Source organism: Gavia stellata, chromosome 4, assembly GCF_030936135.1.
Source record: "Gavia stellata isolate bGavSte3 chromosome 4, bGavSte3.hap2, whole genome shotgun sequence".
Classification (NCBI taxonomy): domain Eukaryota; kingdom Metazoa; phylum Chordata; class Aves; order Gaviiformes; family Gaviidae; genus Gavia; species Gavia stellata.
The window spans coordinates 45,418,067-45,433,118 of record NC_082597.1 but is presented as its reverse complement, the minus strand read 5'-3'; the positions used below and the strand labels follow the sequence as shown (position 1 = coordinate 45,433,118).

The window sequence follows — 15,052 nt, the reverse complement described above, 5'->3', positions numbered from 1 at the left end:
TATTTGTTATTATTTTTGCATTGTGCTAGTCTCTGTAAAAGACAATTCTTTCACTGTATCATATTTCATACAATTTTTGTGACAAATTAAAAGTTGTTGATTTTGGTTTTGTTTACTTAGATAAGGGTTTCTGAAGAAAATGTACTGAAATGTAGCTGGTAATCTTCTGTGAAAAATCTTGACAGATATTATTTTTCATAATAGCAACTGCAGAATTGCTTAAATGACTCCTGTTGTCTTTACAAAGTATTGCCAGTACACCACAGAAATAAATGGTGTGTGCTCTAGACTACATGCAATAGCACAAGACAGTTATATACACTGTAACACTTAATTTGGTTCAGAACTCATAATGAAGTGAAGGAGACCTATAAATTCTGTTGCCTTATTACCAGCCTAAAATGTTAGCCTATTATTACATTTAAAGTATAAAATTGACTGCTGATCCAGGCACTTAGTGTTCAGAAGGAGTCAGGGCTCAGTGAAGGTGTAAAGAGATGTCAGGAGGTCCTGCGAGCGGTCCCCTGCTGCAGCTAGCTGAGTGCCACAACTGTGGGCTACCCCTGGACCACAGTACCCTTGTCACGAATAGAAGTGACCTTCATAGGCATGTCGATAAAACACTGATATCCAGGACCTGTCAATAGTTATGAGCACAAACCACCAACAGTAAAAGATCACGTGTGGTTAGTATTTTCATGTTTTCCAGTTAAAATTATGAGTATGCCACAGATTCAGAGCATCTCCAGTCATCTTTGCATGTTGCCATTCATTACTTGCACTTCAGTAACATGAAAGCAGAGCGTGAAAGTGCTAGTCACCATACAAGCAGGGTCACAGAAAGCAGTGCCTACGTCAAGATTATAAGAATAAAATAATCAAGACACACCAAAAGCTGCAGGAGCAAGATGGTTTAGCTTTCTTTGACAGAACTTGAAGCACAGAAGGTAAAGACTTACTTAAACCATAAAAGAACTGTAACCGAGGGCGGGAACTGTCCTGTGTACTGCCTCCTCCTTTAGCCACAAGGTAAAGACCACCTGACTTTTTAAGTCAACTGTTTTTTACAGCGCTCCTCTGATCAGCTTAAAAAGTGTTACTGTAAATCTGAATGTATGTTCTCTTGCAGAGCTCGCTAGCAAATGCTGGATTTCAAGTAATGACAAGGCAACACTTCTTGACTGTTAAGGAGTGAGAGTGTAAAGACTCTGTTTCAGTTTCTGCTCATTTAAACTCCATACAGCACAAATGTACAAGATTGGCTTTCATTAGGCCTACTACTGTCTAATCTCCAAGGGTTATAAAGACTCCCTCATGAGGATGATTTCACCCTAATGAGTATTTCTCCATAGCAATGAAAGCTAAACAGCAATATTAATAAAAGGTCAACAATCTCAAAAAGGAAGGAAGAAAAGAATTTATGATGTAAAAAAGTTGAAAATATGTATTACTCATAACTCCTACAGGTTTTCTCTTTGAATAAAGTAGTATTTTTCTTGATGTGTCAGGACACGTTTTAAAGGGCTCAATTGTGTAAAGTTTCTGGAAAGCTCACCATTTAAATAGCAATAAAATACACTGGAATCCAGGCAAATATAAAATAAACCCAGCTGAGGCTGTCAGTCAGACATGCACACTTAGTTTATAAGTGAATTTTCAGAGTGCTACAAAAGCCCTACTTGCAAATTTGTCTGATTCTTTTTGTTTTAAGCAGTTGAATGGGAGAAAAGACAAAATGCTAAGTTAAAAAAAAAGTATGTTTTTTTCTTCCCACAAAGTAAGCCCAAAGTGCATTGTTAGTGTTGAAGGTTTCATTCTTCACCTTCCAAGGTTATTTTTGCAATCTGAAAAGGCTTTTTTTCTTTTCTTTCATTCTCTCAAAGTGTGGCTAATGTTGATTACAATACTGTATGGTCCACAGTTATTTTAACTCCTACCTGTTCTGAAAATAAAGCTCTAAGTCCATATTTGTGCTTTTAAATACAACTGGTTGCAAAGCTCAGAGCCTGCATGGCTGAATGGAAAAAATAAAGCATTTCAGCACTAAAGCCATCTTCAGGGAGATCCATTTTTGTCTGTTGTTTTAAAAGACTCTGTACGGATTTATGAGATGTTTGGTTTATGAAGTCAGAATGTGCATTTATGATAGCCTGAAGAAGCATCTTGCATTCACTCTATCAAATGCCATGTATATGGCCAGTCATCAATCCTATGCAGTTCATTTGATCATGATACTGCAACCTACTGAGATTTTAGCTACCACTCTGGGAAGAAAGATCCCCCCGACCGCAAGGCAAGACCACACTTTTCTGTGTGTTTTTATTAATTTCATTTTATACATGGATAGCTCCAAAATTCTGTATTTGCTTGTCTGTTGGGAAAAAAAAATAATATCTGTTTCTAGCCTTAATCCCTTCTTTATCCCATCTATCAAAGTCAGACACTTTGGTAGACAAGAAGGAATGTCCATTATTAGACAAGTTTCTGAATCTTAAACTTTCATCTGCTGCTGTCTAGTAAAGAGTGGTGAGAAGGTGTTTGAGCCACACACACCACATCTCCCCTGGGTTTTCTGGAACACTCTGGTGGTCTTATTACTGGACGTGAACACTAGTACACGTTTCATCACTGTTACTCGAACATAAGGCAAGCTTCCTACTTGGGCTCTTTCTTTGATCAGTGCAGAAAATGAAGCCAATCAAAATTTGTGACTCAATCCCATTGATTGCTGAAAATAATTAAAATGTTGTTGATCTTTATGACAGGCTAAGAAAGTCACCATTAGTGGATATCTAACTAGAGTCGGTTCAGTCATGTTGATTAATATATAAATTTTTATTTGGAAAAGGAAGTCTTGCGAGAGTTTAAACGGCAGGTGTCAGGATGATATTTGCCAAAACCACCTAAGCCAGTGCACTGCTTTATGTATTGAAATTCAAATAAGTCTTGTTGCAGTGCAATCAAGCTGCTAATTCTGAGATCCTTCATAGTGCTCCAAATGTGCCTCTTCAGCTAGCGTTCGTTTAGTACCTCTGCTTCTCACCACGAGAGCCTGTGATCCAACTGCTGTCCTGCAAGGCCTGTTGTTACATCCACTTCTGTGCTATTTACTGGAAGACCCTGTAGCCTGACACATGCAAGGCTTCCTCTGGGATCCTGCAAACAGTGACAGTGTGATGTAACTTAGAAGTGGTTTCTTTTATCCGAACTATGATTTTTTTGTGCCAAAAGGTACCATGTCATTATTCTGCCTTCCCTGCCTGGTTTCTTACCTCATTCCAGAGCATGTAATACAACATAAACAAATACACAGGGACATGTGCAATACTTATACGTAGGAATGTAGGGGTTTCCCCCCGTTCTTCACGATGTATATTTTAGGCAAGTTTGAAAACAGGACTGTTCAACTGGAATATGTTAAAAGCCTAGAAAATCTTAATAATGTATCTACTTTTAGGCAAAATTTAATTGCTCGTTCAAAAAACTTGCCACTATACTGTAAAAACAGATTTCCATTCAAATCTTTTCATACTAGTTTGACTACTTCTAAACCATCACATTATAACACGTATACAGAGTTCTTGTTTGGGCTTTCCTGACTGGTCTGTCGTGCAAACTTATCAGTGATTTATTCAGTGATGCGAACATGTGTGAAAACAAATGCAGGTAAGTGTGTACTATGCTATGCTGGAATTGCTGTAATTTGGCAATCCCGAGGCTGCGAGTGATTACAAAGCAGTGGGACAAGAAGGAATGCAAGCTGGAGAGTGGGGGATGGAAAGACTTTCAGACACCGCTGTGACAACTTGTTTTGCCTTTGGTTTGTAAATTGCATTAACTTTGTAGACTGGAGGAATCTGCTAAGAAATTTCAAATCACCATTAGATTTTTCTCTGTACTTGTATAACATCCCCTGTCCCTATAACAGAGAATGCATTTCTGCACCGCGGGCACCACAGTTCCTAGTTCTGCATCCTATATGCAACTGTGTTAAAGTGGAAACTTGTGAAAAGCAGCTCCTGGGCACTTACTCACACTGCTTCTGGTATTCTGCTGATAAACTCAGACTGAGAGGATGCGGGCATGAATGTCTTGAAGTACTGCACACCTCAACTGACAGAGTCATTAAAATTGCAGTAAAAGCTGAAACTATCCAGTGGGATTCTAATGAAATATTGAAAGTCTCTTTTGAACAGGATTATTAACAGATTCCTTTTTACTCATGGAGAAATACAATTAAAATTAATATTTTGACATATCCATCCTGCTCTTACAACTTACAGTGGTGACCCCCATTGAGTGAGATGCATCCTTCCTAAATCTGCCCCCAGGAGAACATAGAGTCTCACGTAATTGTCTTAGTTTTGTTAAAATGCCCTTCCCCTCATGAAAAAATCTCCTTTTATAATACCTGTTTTTTACTCAGATTCAGAAAAGGATCAGTTTGTTTTTTTCTGAATAGGTTTTGCAAGTGTGGATCCCATGCTGTGTTTTTCCTCCACCAAAGAGTGAAAGAAATATAGTGTATTGTTTATACAAGATCCTGATAATACAAAATGCTGAGTACCATTATAATACCTTTTAAAAGTTACATATAAAATGTCAAGAAATTGTATGCGCATTTCTGGCCCTATATAACTAAAATAAAATATTAATAATGACCAATTTATTGCACAGTTGAAACCATTTCAATCACCCTATTTAAATATCTCTGAACTCTCTAACCAGTGGCTTCTGAAAGGCTGTGTTGAGATTAACACAAATTAGAAATATAACTGGAAAAGGCTATATTTATGTTTATGAATCAGGATTGAAATTTCCATTGAAGCAGAAGGAAATCACCTCAGTCTCTAAGCATCCTTTATTCCCTGTGCTACACTTAATATTTACCATATAAAATGATAGACATTGATTAAAGCTTAACACAAGCTACCCCTGTCAAAATTAAAGCAAAGTCAAAAGGTGGACCAGGAGTCTGAATTATGTTTTCAGTAGACTGAAATCTGATATTTAACACTGTTTAAATATAGACTGTTATGGTAGAATAATGCAGGAGGGCATCCAAGTAGGCAATTCACTGTTCTCTGAAAAACTTACATAAATAAAAGCTGGATGGAAAACTGACACAATATAGTCACAAGAAGTTTGGTTTAGCATACTATCCATGTAAAAAGAAACACCTTCTTGATAAGAAGAGATTAAACAAAAAGCCTTCTAGATCTCTCAGCTGTAGCAAAGTAAAACATGGCTATCAGTGAGTTTAATTGCGTAGGACAGATTTCTTTCAAGGTTGGAAGATCAAAGAAGCAGGTTCAGTGGTTTAAGGCAGGTTTATACAAAGTATCTTTTCAAAATCTTAAAATATTTATCTTCCTTTAATGCCGTACATTTTTGAAGTGATCCAGGTTCTTACTGTTTTTAGGGGACTGTCTAACATTATATACATGTGTTTAGAGCCTCTGTTAACAACAAAACATTATATTTCACTTGTTCTAAAACTATTTAAATTAATGATAAATTAAATAAATTTGAAGTAGAATATTTGAAATAATAAGTAAAAAAAAATTCCAACTTTTAAATATTAGAAAGAATCCTACAAAAAGAAACCTCTGTAAATATTTGACCTTATTTATTTATTAATTAAATTAAATATCTTTCTACATACTGTAATCATTTATTCAATGGAAAGCAAAATTAAATCAAGATGATTACAGTAATTGTATTTAAATCCTTTACTGTCGGATGGTTTAACATACAGTTTAAATAGCGAAAACATTAAAGAAAAAGTCAATAGAAAAATTGATTATGCAACTATTTTAAAAATTGGAATAGGATTTTATTTAGCCTACACAGAGGCCATATGCTTTTGAAAACATGTAACTAAATTTAGTTTTTTCTCTGTACTGTGCTGTGTACAGTACTCTGTACTCTATACACACCATGAGAATGGAAGTGTGCATCCATAAGGTAACTGGAACAGCTTTCCCCACCATGTCTGAGAAGTGGGCAGGACCAGGTTAGTGTATAAGACCATATTACAGGCATGCTTTTTACTTCATAACTTGAGTTATTTGTGGAATTTCTTCAGTCCTTTGATGGTATTTATTTTGCTTAAATTTAGCCATCATAATGGGAGCCTCTAGTTTAAGATGATTGTCTGTTTCCCCGTAAGTCAGGAACAAGATAGGCATGTTGTTCATGTTTCTCTCTCAAACATTTACAGAAGGAATCAGATAACCACTTTAATCTATGTGTTCAGTGTTTTGACTTTTCAGTTACCCTGCTCTGTGCCAGCCAGATAAGTTCAAGATTTTCAGCTCAGTTATTGTAGTTCTGCCTTAAGTCACCAGGTGATACAGGATGCCAAAGGCTGAAACTTAGCATTTTTTCCCTAAGTAGACTATGCTCTGTGCTGGGGTCAGATACGGAGACCTCACTTTTTATAGAACAGCAGCACTGGTAACAAGCAAGGCCTCAGGAGCCAAGATTTCAAGCAAAGGAAATTGTTATGTTTGGGAAAAGTACCCAGAATAATATCCTTGTAATTTACAGTATATGATACACATTGATAGTGTATCATCAATAATACATCCTCAGCTTCTCCCTGAGGATGTCAGAACTCTTACAGGGAAAGCCTAGTAGTGAGGACGTTATTTTGTCTGGTCCCTAACTAGTCAATATTCTCTGATTCATCCCAAATCTTACCAGGTAACACCACCAGCGATCATCTCAGACTTCCGAACCATGAGCCCCCCTGAGCTTCCAACTACAAAATCATTATTCCTGTCTAAAGTTATCATTCTTCCTTCCTGGAGTTGTCAGCCCTACTTATGGACCAAATATCACCGTGATTCGTAACAGAAAAAGGAATTAATTTAGTTCCTTTCCACTAACCTGGAGGGATTTCAGCTTAATATTTGAACAGAGAAATATTTTCTTACATATTTATATCTTGTATCTAAACCATATCTGACAAGTTGCTTGGTGTTTTCTAGGTTATGTATGTGCTGCTTTCTTACTGCATTTAAAGTAATTTGATCAAGAAAATAAATTAATTCAGGCTTGTACTTACACGTCAGGTTACAAAACAGCAGTCATCTTTTGTTCGGTCCACGCACAGAAAAAAGCCCCAAAAAGGACAAAAAGCAGCCAAAATGTCACATATCTCTCTGAACAAAAGTGTAAGGAGCTGAAGAATGCTGGTGCTTTGAGGGAAAGTCTCGCAGTGAGCCAGTTACTGCTCCTAGGAAATCTAATAAAAGCTTTTCCACAGATGCTCGAGATATGTTTATCAGGAGTAAAGAAACAGGACCTAAGTTCTATAAATATAAAACATTACACCAAACAGACCAACAAATGTGTAATAAAAAAATGGATCTATAGTAGGCAACTGTTAATAAAACAAGTGTAATAAATTAGTAGTTCCTTTTCATTGCTGTTATAGGTAAGTATATTATGTATTCATAGTAAAGTTAATTATCTGAAGCCTGAAACTATAATTAGGTAGCAAATGGCCACTCAAACAAGTGGAAGTAGAGAAGTGATTAAGTTTTAGCAGCAGAGATACCCAGTCATTTAGGATTTTGTATGTTTACAAATGGATTCTGACTTCACACCTCTTAAATAATTTTAAATTAGTTATTATTTTGTAAAATGCCCTAAGTAAACATCTGGTTGGAAATGCTTTTTCCTGCTTCATTTTATGTCTTGTGAGAGACTTGGCACCGTGAATAAATCCATTGCATCTTCATGAATAGTTTGTGTGTTCTGGTTTATTTTTATTTTTTCCAGTGAGCCTAGGTCATTTTTTGTGCGCTGATTTTTCCTCTCTTTTTTGCTTACCCTTCACAGTTTGGTAGTTTTTGCAACTACAATATGAATCTGTTATTTCTTTCATTTGCATGTCTTAATGTCCTACTACAGATATAGTAATCAGACTGTTTCTCTTGCTAAATAGGTGGAATTTATGCTGTTGCTTACTGATTTACAGTCTTGTGTAATCTTTATTCATTATGAAACTATTTTCTTATTACATTGTCCTTTTTCACCAGCATGGATGATGGGTATAGTTCTGTAACATCAGGTACTTCTTCAGATCAGTTCTGGCTTATGTATTGATACCCTGTTCTATGGTGTAATTTAATATTTGAAATTAATACCCCCTTAACACCTGGGTTCAGACTACTATTTTCAAGTGTACAGGCAGGAGATGTAGTGGTCATGTACTGGTCATTTCATAAATGGTCAGTAATGAAAACGAAGACCAGTTGTAATTTTGAATCTGAATTCTTGAATCCTAACTTCATAAAAAACACATGATTCTATGATGTCTGTAAATAACGTACACAAATCCAACTAAGATTTTGGAGGGAATTTATATTGCTAATATGGTAGGGACGTTAACCAAAACTGTAATTCAGAAATCTGGGCTTTAGGAAAGTTGAAGAGATTTTAGAGTTGAGACAAAAATCCAGAAGTGGTGTAAGGTTATGTTCAAAAGTAATATTACAGAGTTTTATCTATATTGAACAATCAGTTTCTTACCCAGATCTGTGCTATTATCACTGTCTGCTGTTGTAATGATCATTAGAATTTTAAGAAGATTCAGAGGCTTCCTAGGAAAAAATTTAGAGTTGTTTGTGTCTTCGCCTTCACCTATTTCATCATCATCATCCATTCAGGTGTGTTTTGGCTACCTGTGTAGAAAGTTACAGAAATTGTTCAGTGATTAAATTAGCATGTTTGCAAATACTTTGCCCATTACTGAAAGTTCAAGTTACAAGCATGAGTGTGATAGCAATTAAAAACCTTTTGCTTCAACAAACCAAAAAGTAAAAATTCATGTTTATTTGTAAGACACAGGAGAGTTTCCATGCTTCCTTAGGAGCATTAATTCTGCCTTAATTTATTCTTAAAATCAAGAAGAGAGAACAAATATGAAAGCAAGTTAGCTGTGTGGTTCTTCACAACTTAGATCTGTTATCTGATGACTAGCCTAGAGCTGAAACTTTTAAGACGTGGCAGACTTCAAACTCCATGTTGTTGCTGTATATAGTTACTCTGCACTCATTACAGTAACAAAACCATTGAAACAATAAGCTTTAATGATGATGGATTTTTGACAAAGAAATTGTTCCCAAACATTCAAAAATCAAGTGAATTCCCCAAAATAATGATACACAATATTGTATTCTTTTATTTGCCTTTCACTTTGAAGGGATAATTTAATTTTGTTTTACTATTTATTTAGTTAGTTAGACAGTTATGATCCTAGGATATCTAAGGACCAGCAGAGGTTAAGAAAAAATAAACTATTACGGAATATGTGATGAAGTGATAAAATTTTACAGTGGTGTTTATGCAATATTCTTCTAGAGCTAAAGGACAATTAAGGATTTGTATTAGCCACAGGTGATAATTCAAAAGGAAGGCATAGTGAAGTCTGCATTTTAATGGATCAATGAAAGATTATCATATGAAAAACCAGATCTATCATTGGCTGCCAGTTAACATATCCTGTGATTACATGTTTGTTTCACATGAGGTATAATTATTCTCCATAAATCATAATTTTACAATATATACATTGAATTATCTCCCTTCATCTACCTGAAAGTCACTTCTAGCACTAATTGATGGCTAATTTTCTTGGTGGGAACCATAATTTCTTTAGTTTAGATTTAATAACCATTTGAACCATAAAGTAATAGAAATGAGTGAAGCTATTCAGAAAAAAAAAAATTAAGTTGCTGATTACTGTGTACAAAGGGAATCTATGCTAATGAGATTATAAAGGCCTTTTTCTGTTATTTAAGACAGACATAATTCTGTTATTTAAGCAAAAGTTTTTAAAGCTCAGTGTATTTGTACAACCCCAAAAGTCACAGATTGTTTCAGACAGGTTTAATTCCCACTCTTTTATATTTTCCTATAATTGTTTTGGGTGAAATGTTGCCCTCAAGTCTCAGTCTTGGCACTGAAATCAGTGGGAGTCACACAAGTTCTACAAGGGTTGCAGCTTGGAATTTAGTGAGCAATGAATAAGCCTAACTCATATCATAACAGTTTTCAACATTTATAGTAAGGAAGAGTTGTTTGAAGTGGTGTGTCCCTGAGATCTCAAATGCTGGTCAGAAAGGATTCAAATGGTCTTTACAATCAGAACTTAAACATAAGTTAAAAGACACATTTGAAAAAAACTTTTTTTCAGACTAAGTTATTCAGATAAAAGTAAATATATTTTTAATGTAAATTTAAATTATATTAAATTAAATTAAATGTCCCACAAAATCTTGGCTGCTATACACACTTACAAGGTATCACAGAATCACAGAATCACTAAGGTTGGAAAAGACCTGTAAGATCATCAAGTCCAACCATTACAAAAAAAAAAAAAAAAAAAAGGTAGTACTGCCTTAAATCTTCCCTCCTACCCCATGCTTTTGTATTCTAGGACAGGACAGTGTTTTAGGGTGTTTCTGACTCAGGATTTATGCAGACACAATACAGTGATAGAAGCCTTTAAATTTACACAACCTTTCCAAAAACAGTATCTATACATCCTACCAGTGTTCTACTGTGTTTAATACACAATATTATCCATTAAGTAAATCATTTATTCTATGTGTTCATGAAAGCAGAACAGTACAGACAACAGTAATATAAATAAGTTTTATATTAGCCAGATCTTCCAATTTACCATAGCATACCATGTAAAAATTTTTTAGGACCTGAATCTTTCCATCCTGTGTATTGTCTGAGAGTAAGCTACAAAGTCAGAGAGAAAGCAGCTTATTTTCCAGTAGCTGCATGGGATTTTTAATAGCACTACCAATAAACAAAACAATATTTTTAATACAATAAAACCTACTTGTATATGCACTAAAATAGTCAATGAATACCGCAGTAGAGGACTTTTATGTACATGTTTTTCTTAACAAAAAACACTTAAAACGTATGTTGCAGTTACTAACAGATGGGAAGTTGACAGAAAGCTAGCACTTCGTTTTACACCACTTGGTTTTGATTCATAGCCTTTTGGCACTGTTTTCCTATAATGCCAGTTTGGCATCCATTGTGTTCTATATGAAAGAATGAGTCTTGGTGTTGCAGTATTACAAAATCAATGCCTCACAGCTCTTTCATCTTTCAAGCTAAGAGAAAAAAAGCACCCTAGCACAAAGTAAGGATAGAAGATAAAACAAGACGATGTTGAGTATCCTGTCATTTATAGGTTCCTTTGTATCCTTAATGGCCTTATTCCCTATTAAAATGTTTGTTCGTTTTTTAAACCTCTCTGTGTGTACAGACATAATTTTGCAAATGCTACAAATGGCCAATAGAGGATCGAAATGTTAAATAGATTTAACAAATTGTCTGCTCAATAGTTTGGGGGTTTCTTATTTATATTGACCACTTATTTTCTTTCTTTTGCAGATTTTAGCATTGCGTGAACAAAATGCACACATTCAAAGGAAAATGGCAGCTGGTGAAGGGCCTGCCGAATCAGAGCATATTGAAGGAATGGAGCCAGGGCAAAAGGTTCATGAAAAGGTATAAAATGTTAGTTTTCATTAGATCACACGGTCCATACGAGAAATAATTAGGTGTAAGATTTTTGTAATGTGAATATTTTATGGGACTTCCCTTTAGAATATTGTCTGTCTACTGAAACTAGTATCAAAAAATGAGCTTGTTTAAATGGAAAGGAAATGCAAAGGAGCAGGTCCTTGCTCTTGGATAGGGTATTGAGTTAGACCCACAGCTTATAACAAACTTTTCTTGGAATTCTTTGTGTAATGCTACAATTAAGGATGCTGTATGTTGCTGAGCAATACTCTGTACATTACATGCAGAAGAGCAAGGTGTAGTGGCACATAAGTGCGAAAGGGTATATATGAAAAAAGGGCTGCCAAAATAGTCCATAAGGGGAGGACAGAGACCTAAAAACTAGGAAAAGTAATTTTCCTCTGTGCTACCTATAGATACTCTTCAAATTCATGTCCATGTTCATATAGAGAAAAGTGAAAAGCATTTTACTTAGCAGTCTTTCAATATGAAGTAGGTATATAGAATTTGGGCTAAGTATTTGCCACTTAAGGCTGAAAGAGAAAAAAAGGTAGAGAATATCTGATTTAGAAACAAGGTTTTCTTCTAAGCCTGAGTTTTCCAGATTAATAAAAACCAAGTTGCATATCTTCCTCTCTTGCTTTACAGTTATTAAATTAAAGTGCAAGCATAACATAACATTTGGCAGAGAGCTGAAATGAGTGGAGCTGCTGCCTGAATCTCTAATTGTGTGTTTTTGTCTAATGGCATGACATGGACAGTGGCATAAATCATACTTACAAAAAATAACACTCATCATTACCTATTTATTTCATAGGGAATCCAATTTACAAGGAGCACTTGCACTGCAAGCATTAATTTTGCATGTTTTGTGGTTTATTTTATATGTGTATTTTTCTTTGAGTAATCTATGTGGTTGAGAAACATACAGCTACTTTCCTCTTCCTTGCAAAATCTTACTCTTTGACACATCTGTGAAATTTTGTTAAAACAGTGAACATCCCACTCTCTTGTGCTTTTAAATAGAACCACACTGCTTAGCTAAAAAATCTCTAATTTTCCTCTTTCTTTGCTTTGGGCCATTGGGCTCATTACTTATAAGCAGAACTAAGTGGAAATAAGAATATCTGTCCTTTAAGAAATCTGCATATTTCACAGAATCACAGAATCACAGAATCACTACGGTTGGAAAAGACCTGTAAGATCATCAAGTCCAACCTGGGGGAAAAAAAAAAAACAAAAAAAAACAAACCCACCACACAACAACAACAAGCCACAACCCACCCAACACCACACAGCACCATGTCCATCAAGCTACATGCCACAATGCCACATCCACACGCTCCTTGAATATCTCCAGGGAGGGTGACTCTACCACCTCCCTGGGCAGCCTATTCCAATGTTTCACTACTCTCTCAGTAAAGAACTTTTTCCTAATATCCAGCCTGAACCTCCCCTGGCGCAACTTGAGGCCATTTCCTCTAGTCCTGTCACTAGTCACTTGGGAGAAGAGACCAACACCCACCTCTCTGCAACCCCCTTTCAGGTAGTTGTAGAGAGCGGTAAGGTCTCCCCTCAGCCTCCTCTTCTCCAGGCTAAACAACCCCAGCTTTAAACATTAATGAAAGAGGAATGAAAGCCAAAATAACACAGTATTATAATTTTATATTAAATGTTGCTAGAATATTATTTCCAGAAAAAGTCTATGCTTCACAATCAAAAGAATTTAAGTTGGTCTTGTTAAGCTGAATTAAAGGCTTGTGCTTACTAATTTTTGCTCCTTATGGTAATGAAAGCATACTAGATAGGAAGTTAATAGGAGGCTGTATTGACACCTGATCAACCAGTGCACTCTAATTCACATCCTCTGCACTAGCTGTTCTCTACCTTTCCACTATTACCTTGGTGTAACCATCAGTTCCTCCGTAGTTTGTGAAGAGAAGTCCCCACTTTGTAAAAAGGTTCAGCTTAAGCACAGACTCTAAGCATTCATTTAGAAAATATTCCTTCAACTTCAGCAGTAGGCATGGAGAACAATAAGCTATGAGGTAATGGATTGCACCCTCTTATAATATAGGGGATCAGCTTTCAGTTTCAGTCAGTCTGAGCAGATCTTACATTTTAGGTTTCCACTTTGTGGCTGATAGTCACAACAATTATATAGGTAAAATTTAAGCAGTACCTTCAGGAAGCCACCATATTAATCGTGCCTATCTTCTTGGACTTCCCAGGAGATACACACGTGGTAAAGTCTATGCAGACATCTAAGTAGAGCTTGCCTAGGTTCCCAGAATAGGTAGTCCCAAATCAGTGTAGTCAGTTAGAGGATCCCTCAGGTAAAACTTACCTACAGTAAGAGTTAGCCGGCATGGCTAACATGGAAAACATGAAGACTAGGATGTTTTCTGAGATTTAGGTGTGTCAAAACATCCATTCTGCAGCTGGAATAACTTCTTATGTATTTAGGAAAAAGATGTTGACATAGATTTCAGCTCATTTGTAGTATCAGTACGGAATGACTACTAAACTCTTGGGGGAAAAAAGATAATTTGACTGCATTGTACAACAACACAGAAATATTTTGCATTACTGCAATGCTTAGAATAGGTGCTGAAAGAAATTACTAAATACTTTTAAGCTACTTCCTCTCAAGAGGATTGAAAGAACAGTCCAAGAACTTTTCTGGGCCATTCATTTTGTTTTTCAAAAAATCTTGGAAAAATGAGACATTGCCACAGAACTGAAAAGTTAATGTCATGCCAATAATTTAAACAATATGACCGAAGTTGCATTAGTTTGTTTATCTACACTGACAGCAAGATTATGAAATAACCAATAGTGAAAATTAAGAGTTAAAAAACCCCTCCAGAACCTGAAGATCAAAGAATGCTAAAATAAGAGTTTATACCTTTTGTAGAAAATAGTTTATGTATATATATTTTTATGAGATAAAAAATTTGGTTCAAAAGGAAATTGTTCTACTATACCATAAATTGATTTTTATAAAGCAATGGCTCAGTACATAGTAATTAATTTTTTTTTTAATGAGCAGTAAGGGAAATTGAGCTAGTTGATCTTTAAGAAATAGAAATCTTATTAATTGTGACAGGGTGTAATCATAAATGGAGACTCATTATCAAGTATAAATGAAATATCTCAAAAGAAAATAATGTTAAAATAGAAGTAATGAGAAGTATTAACTATGAATATTTATTACTTCACAAAGAAAAAAAAAAACAAAGGAAAAATTCTAAGAAGAGAAAGAATGAATGGCTTTTAATTATGATTTCACAAAATTCCAAACTTTGCAAGACATCTGCTGTAGGAAAGTATTAGGGATTTCAACATGGAATTATCCTGATTTAAAATAAAACAAAACAAAAAAACAACATGGAGCTTCTCAGGTCTAGCTTTTTGTGCCTGGAACAGACTGCAGATTGCACTGAGAGTTCCTTTCATTGGCGGGTAGATGCCAGGTCGTTGA

At 35.4% G+C, this 15,052-nt stretch overlaps 1 protein-coding gene across 3 annotated transcripts in view; it reads left to right on the top strand.

The window, feature by feature from the left end:
* PPFIA2 (PTPRF interacting protein alpha 2) overlaps positions 1–15,052 on the top strand; it is a 334,737-nt gene that overhangs the window by 238,984 nt on the left and 80,701 nt on the right. For 2 of the 3 annotated variants that reach the window (XM_059816814.1, XM_059816813.1), the window contains one exon: positions 11,437–11,553. The exons of the other annotated variant lie outside the window; for it this stretch is intronic. In XM_059816814.1, coding sequence (XP_059672797.1) covers positions 11,437–11,553 — 117 coding nt within the window. The remainder of the gene's footprint in view (positions 1–11,436; positions 11,554–15,052) is intronic. 3 annotated transcript variants of the gene reach the window in all.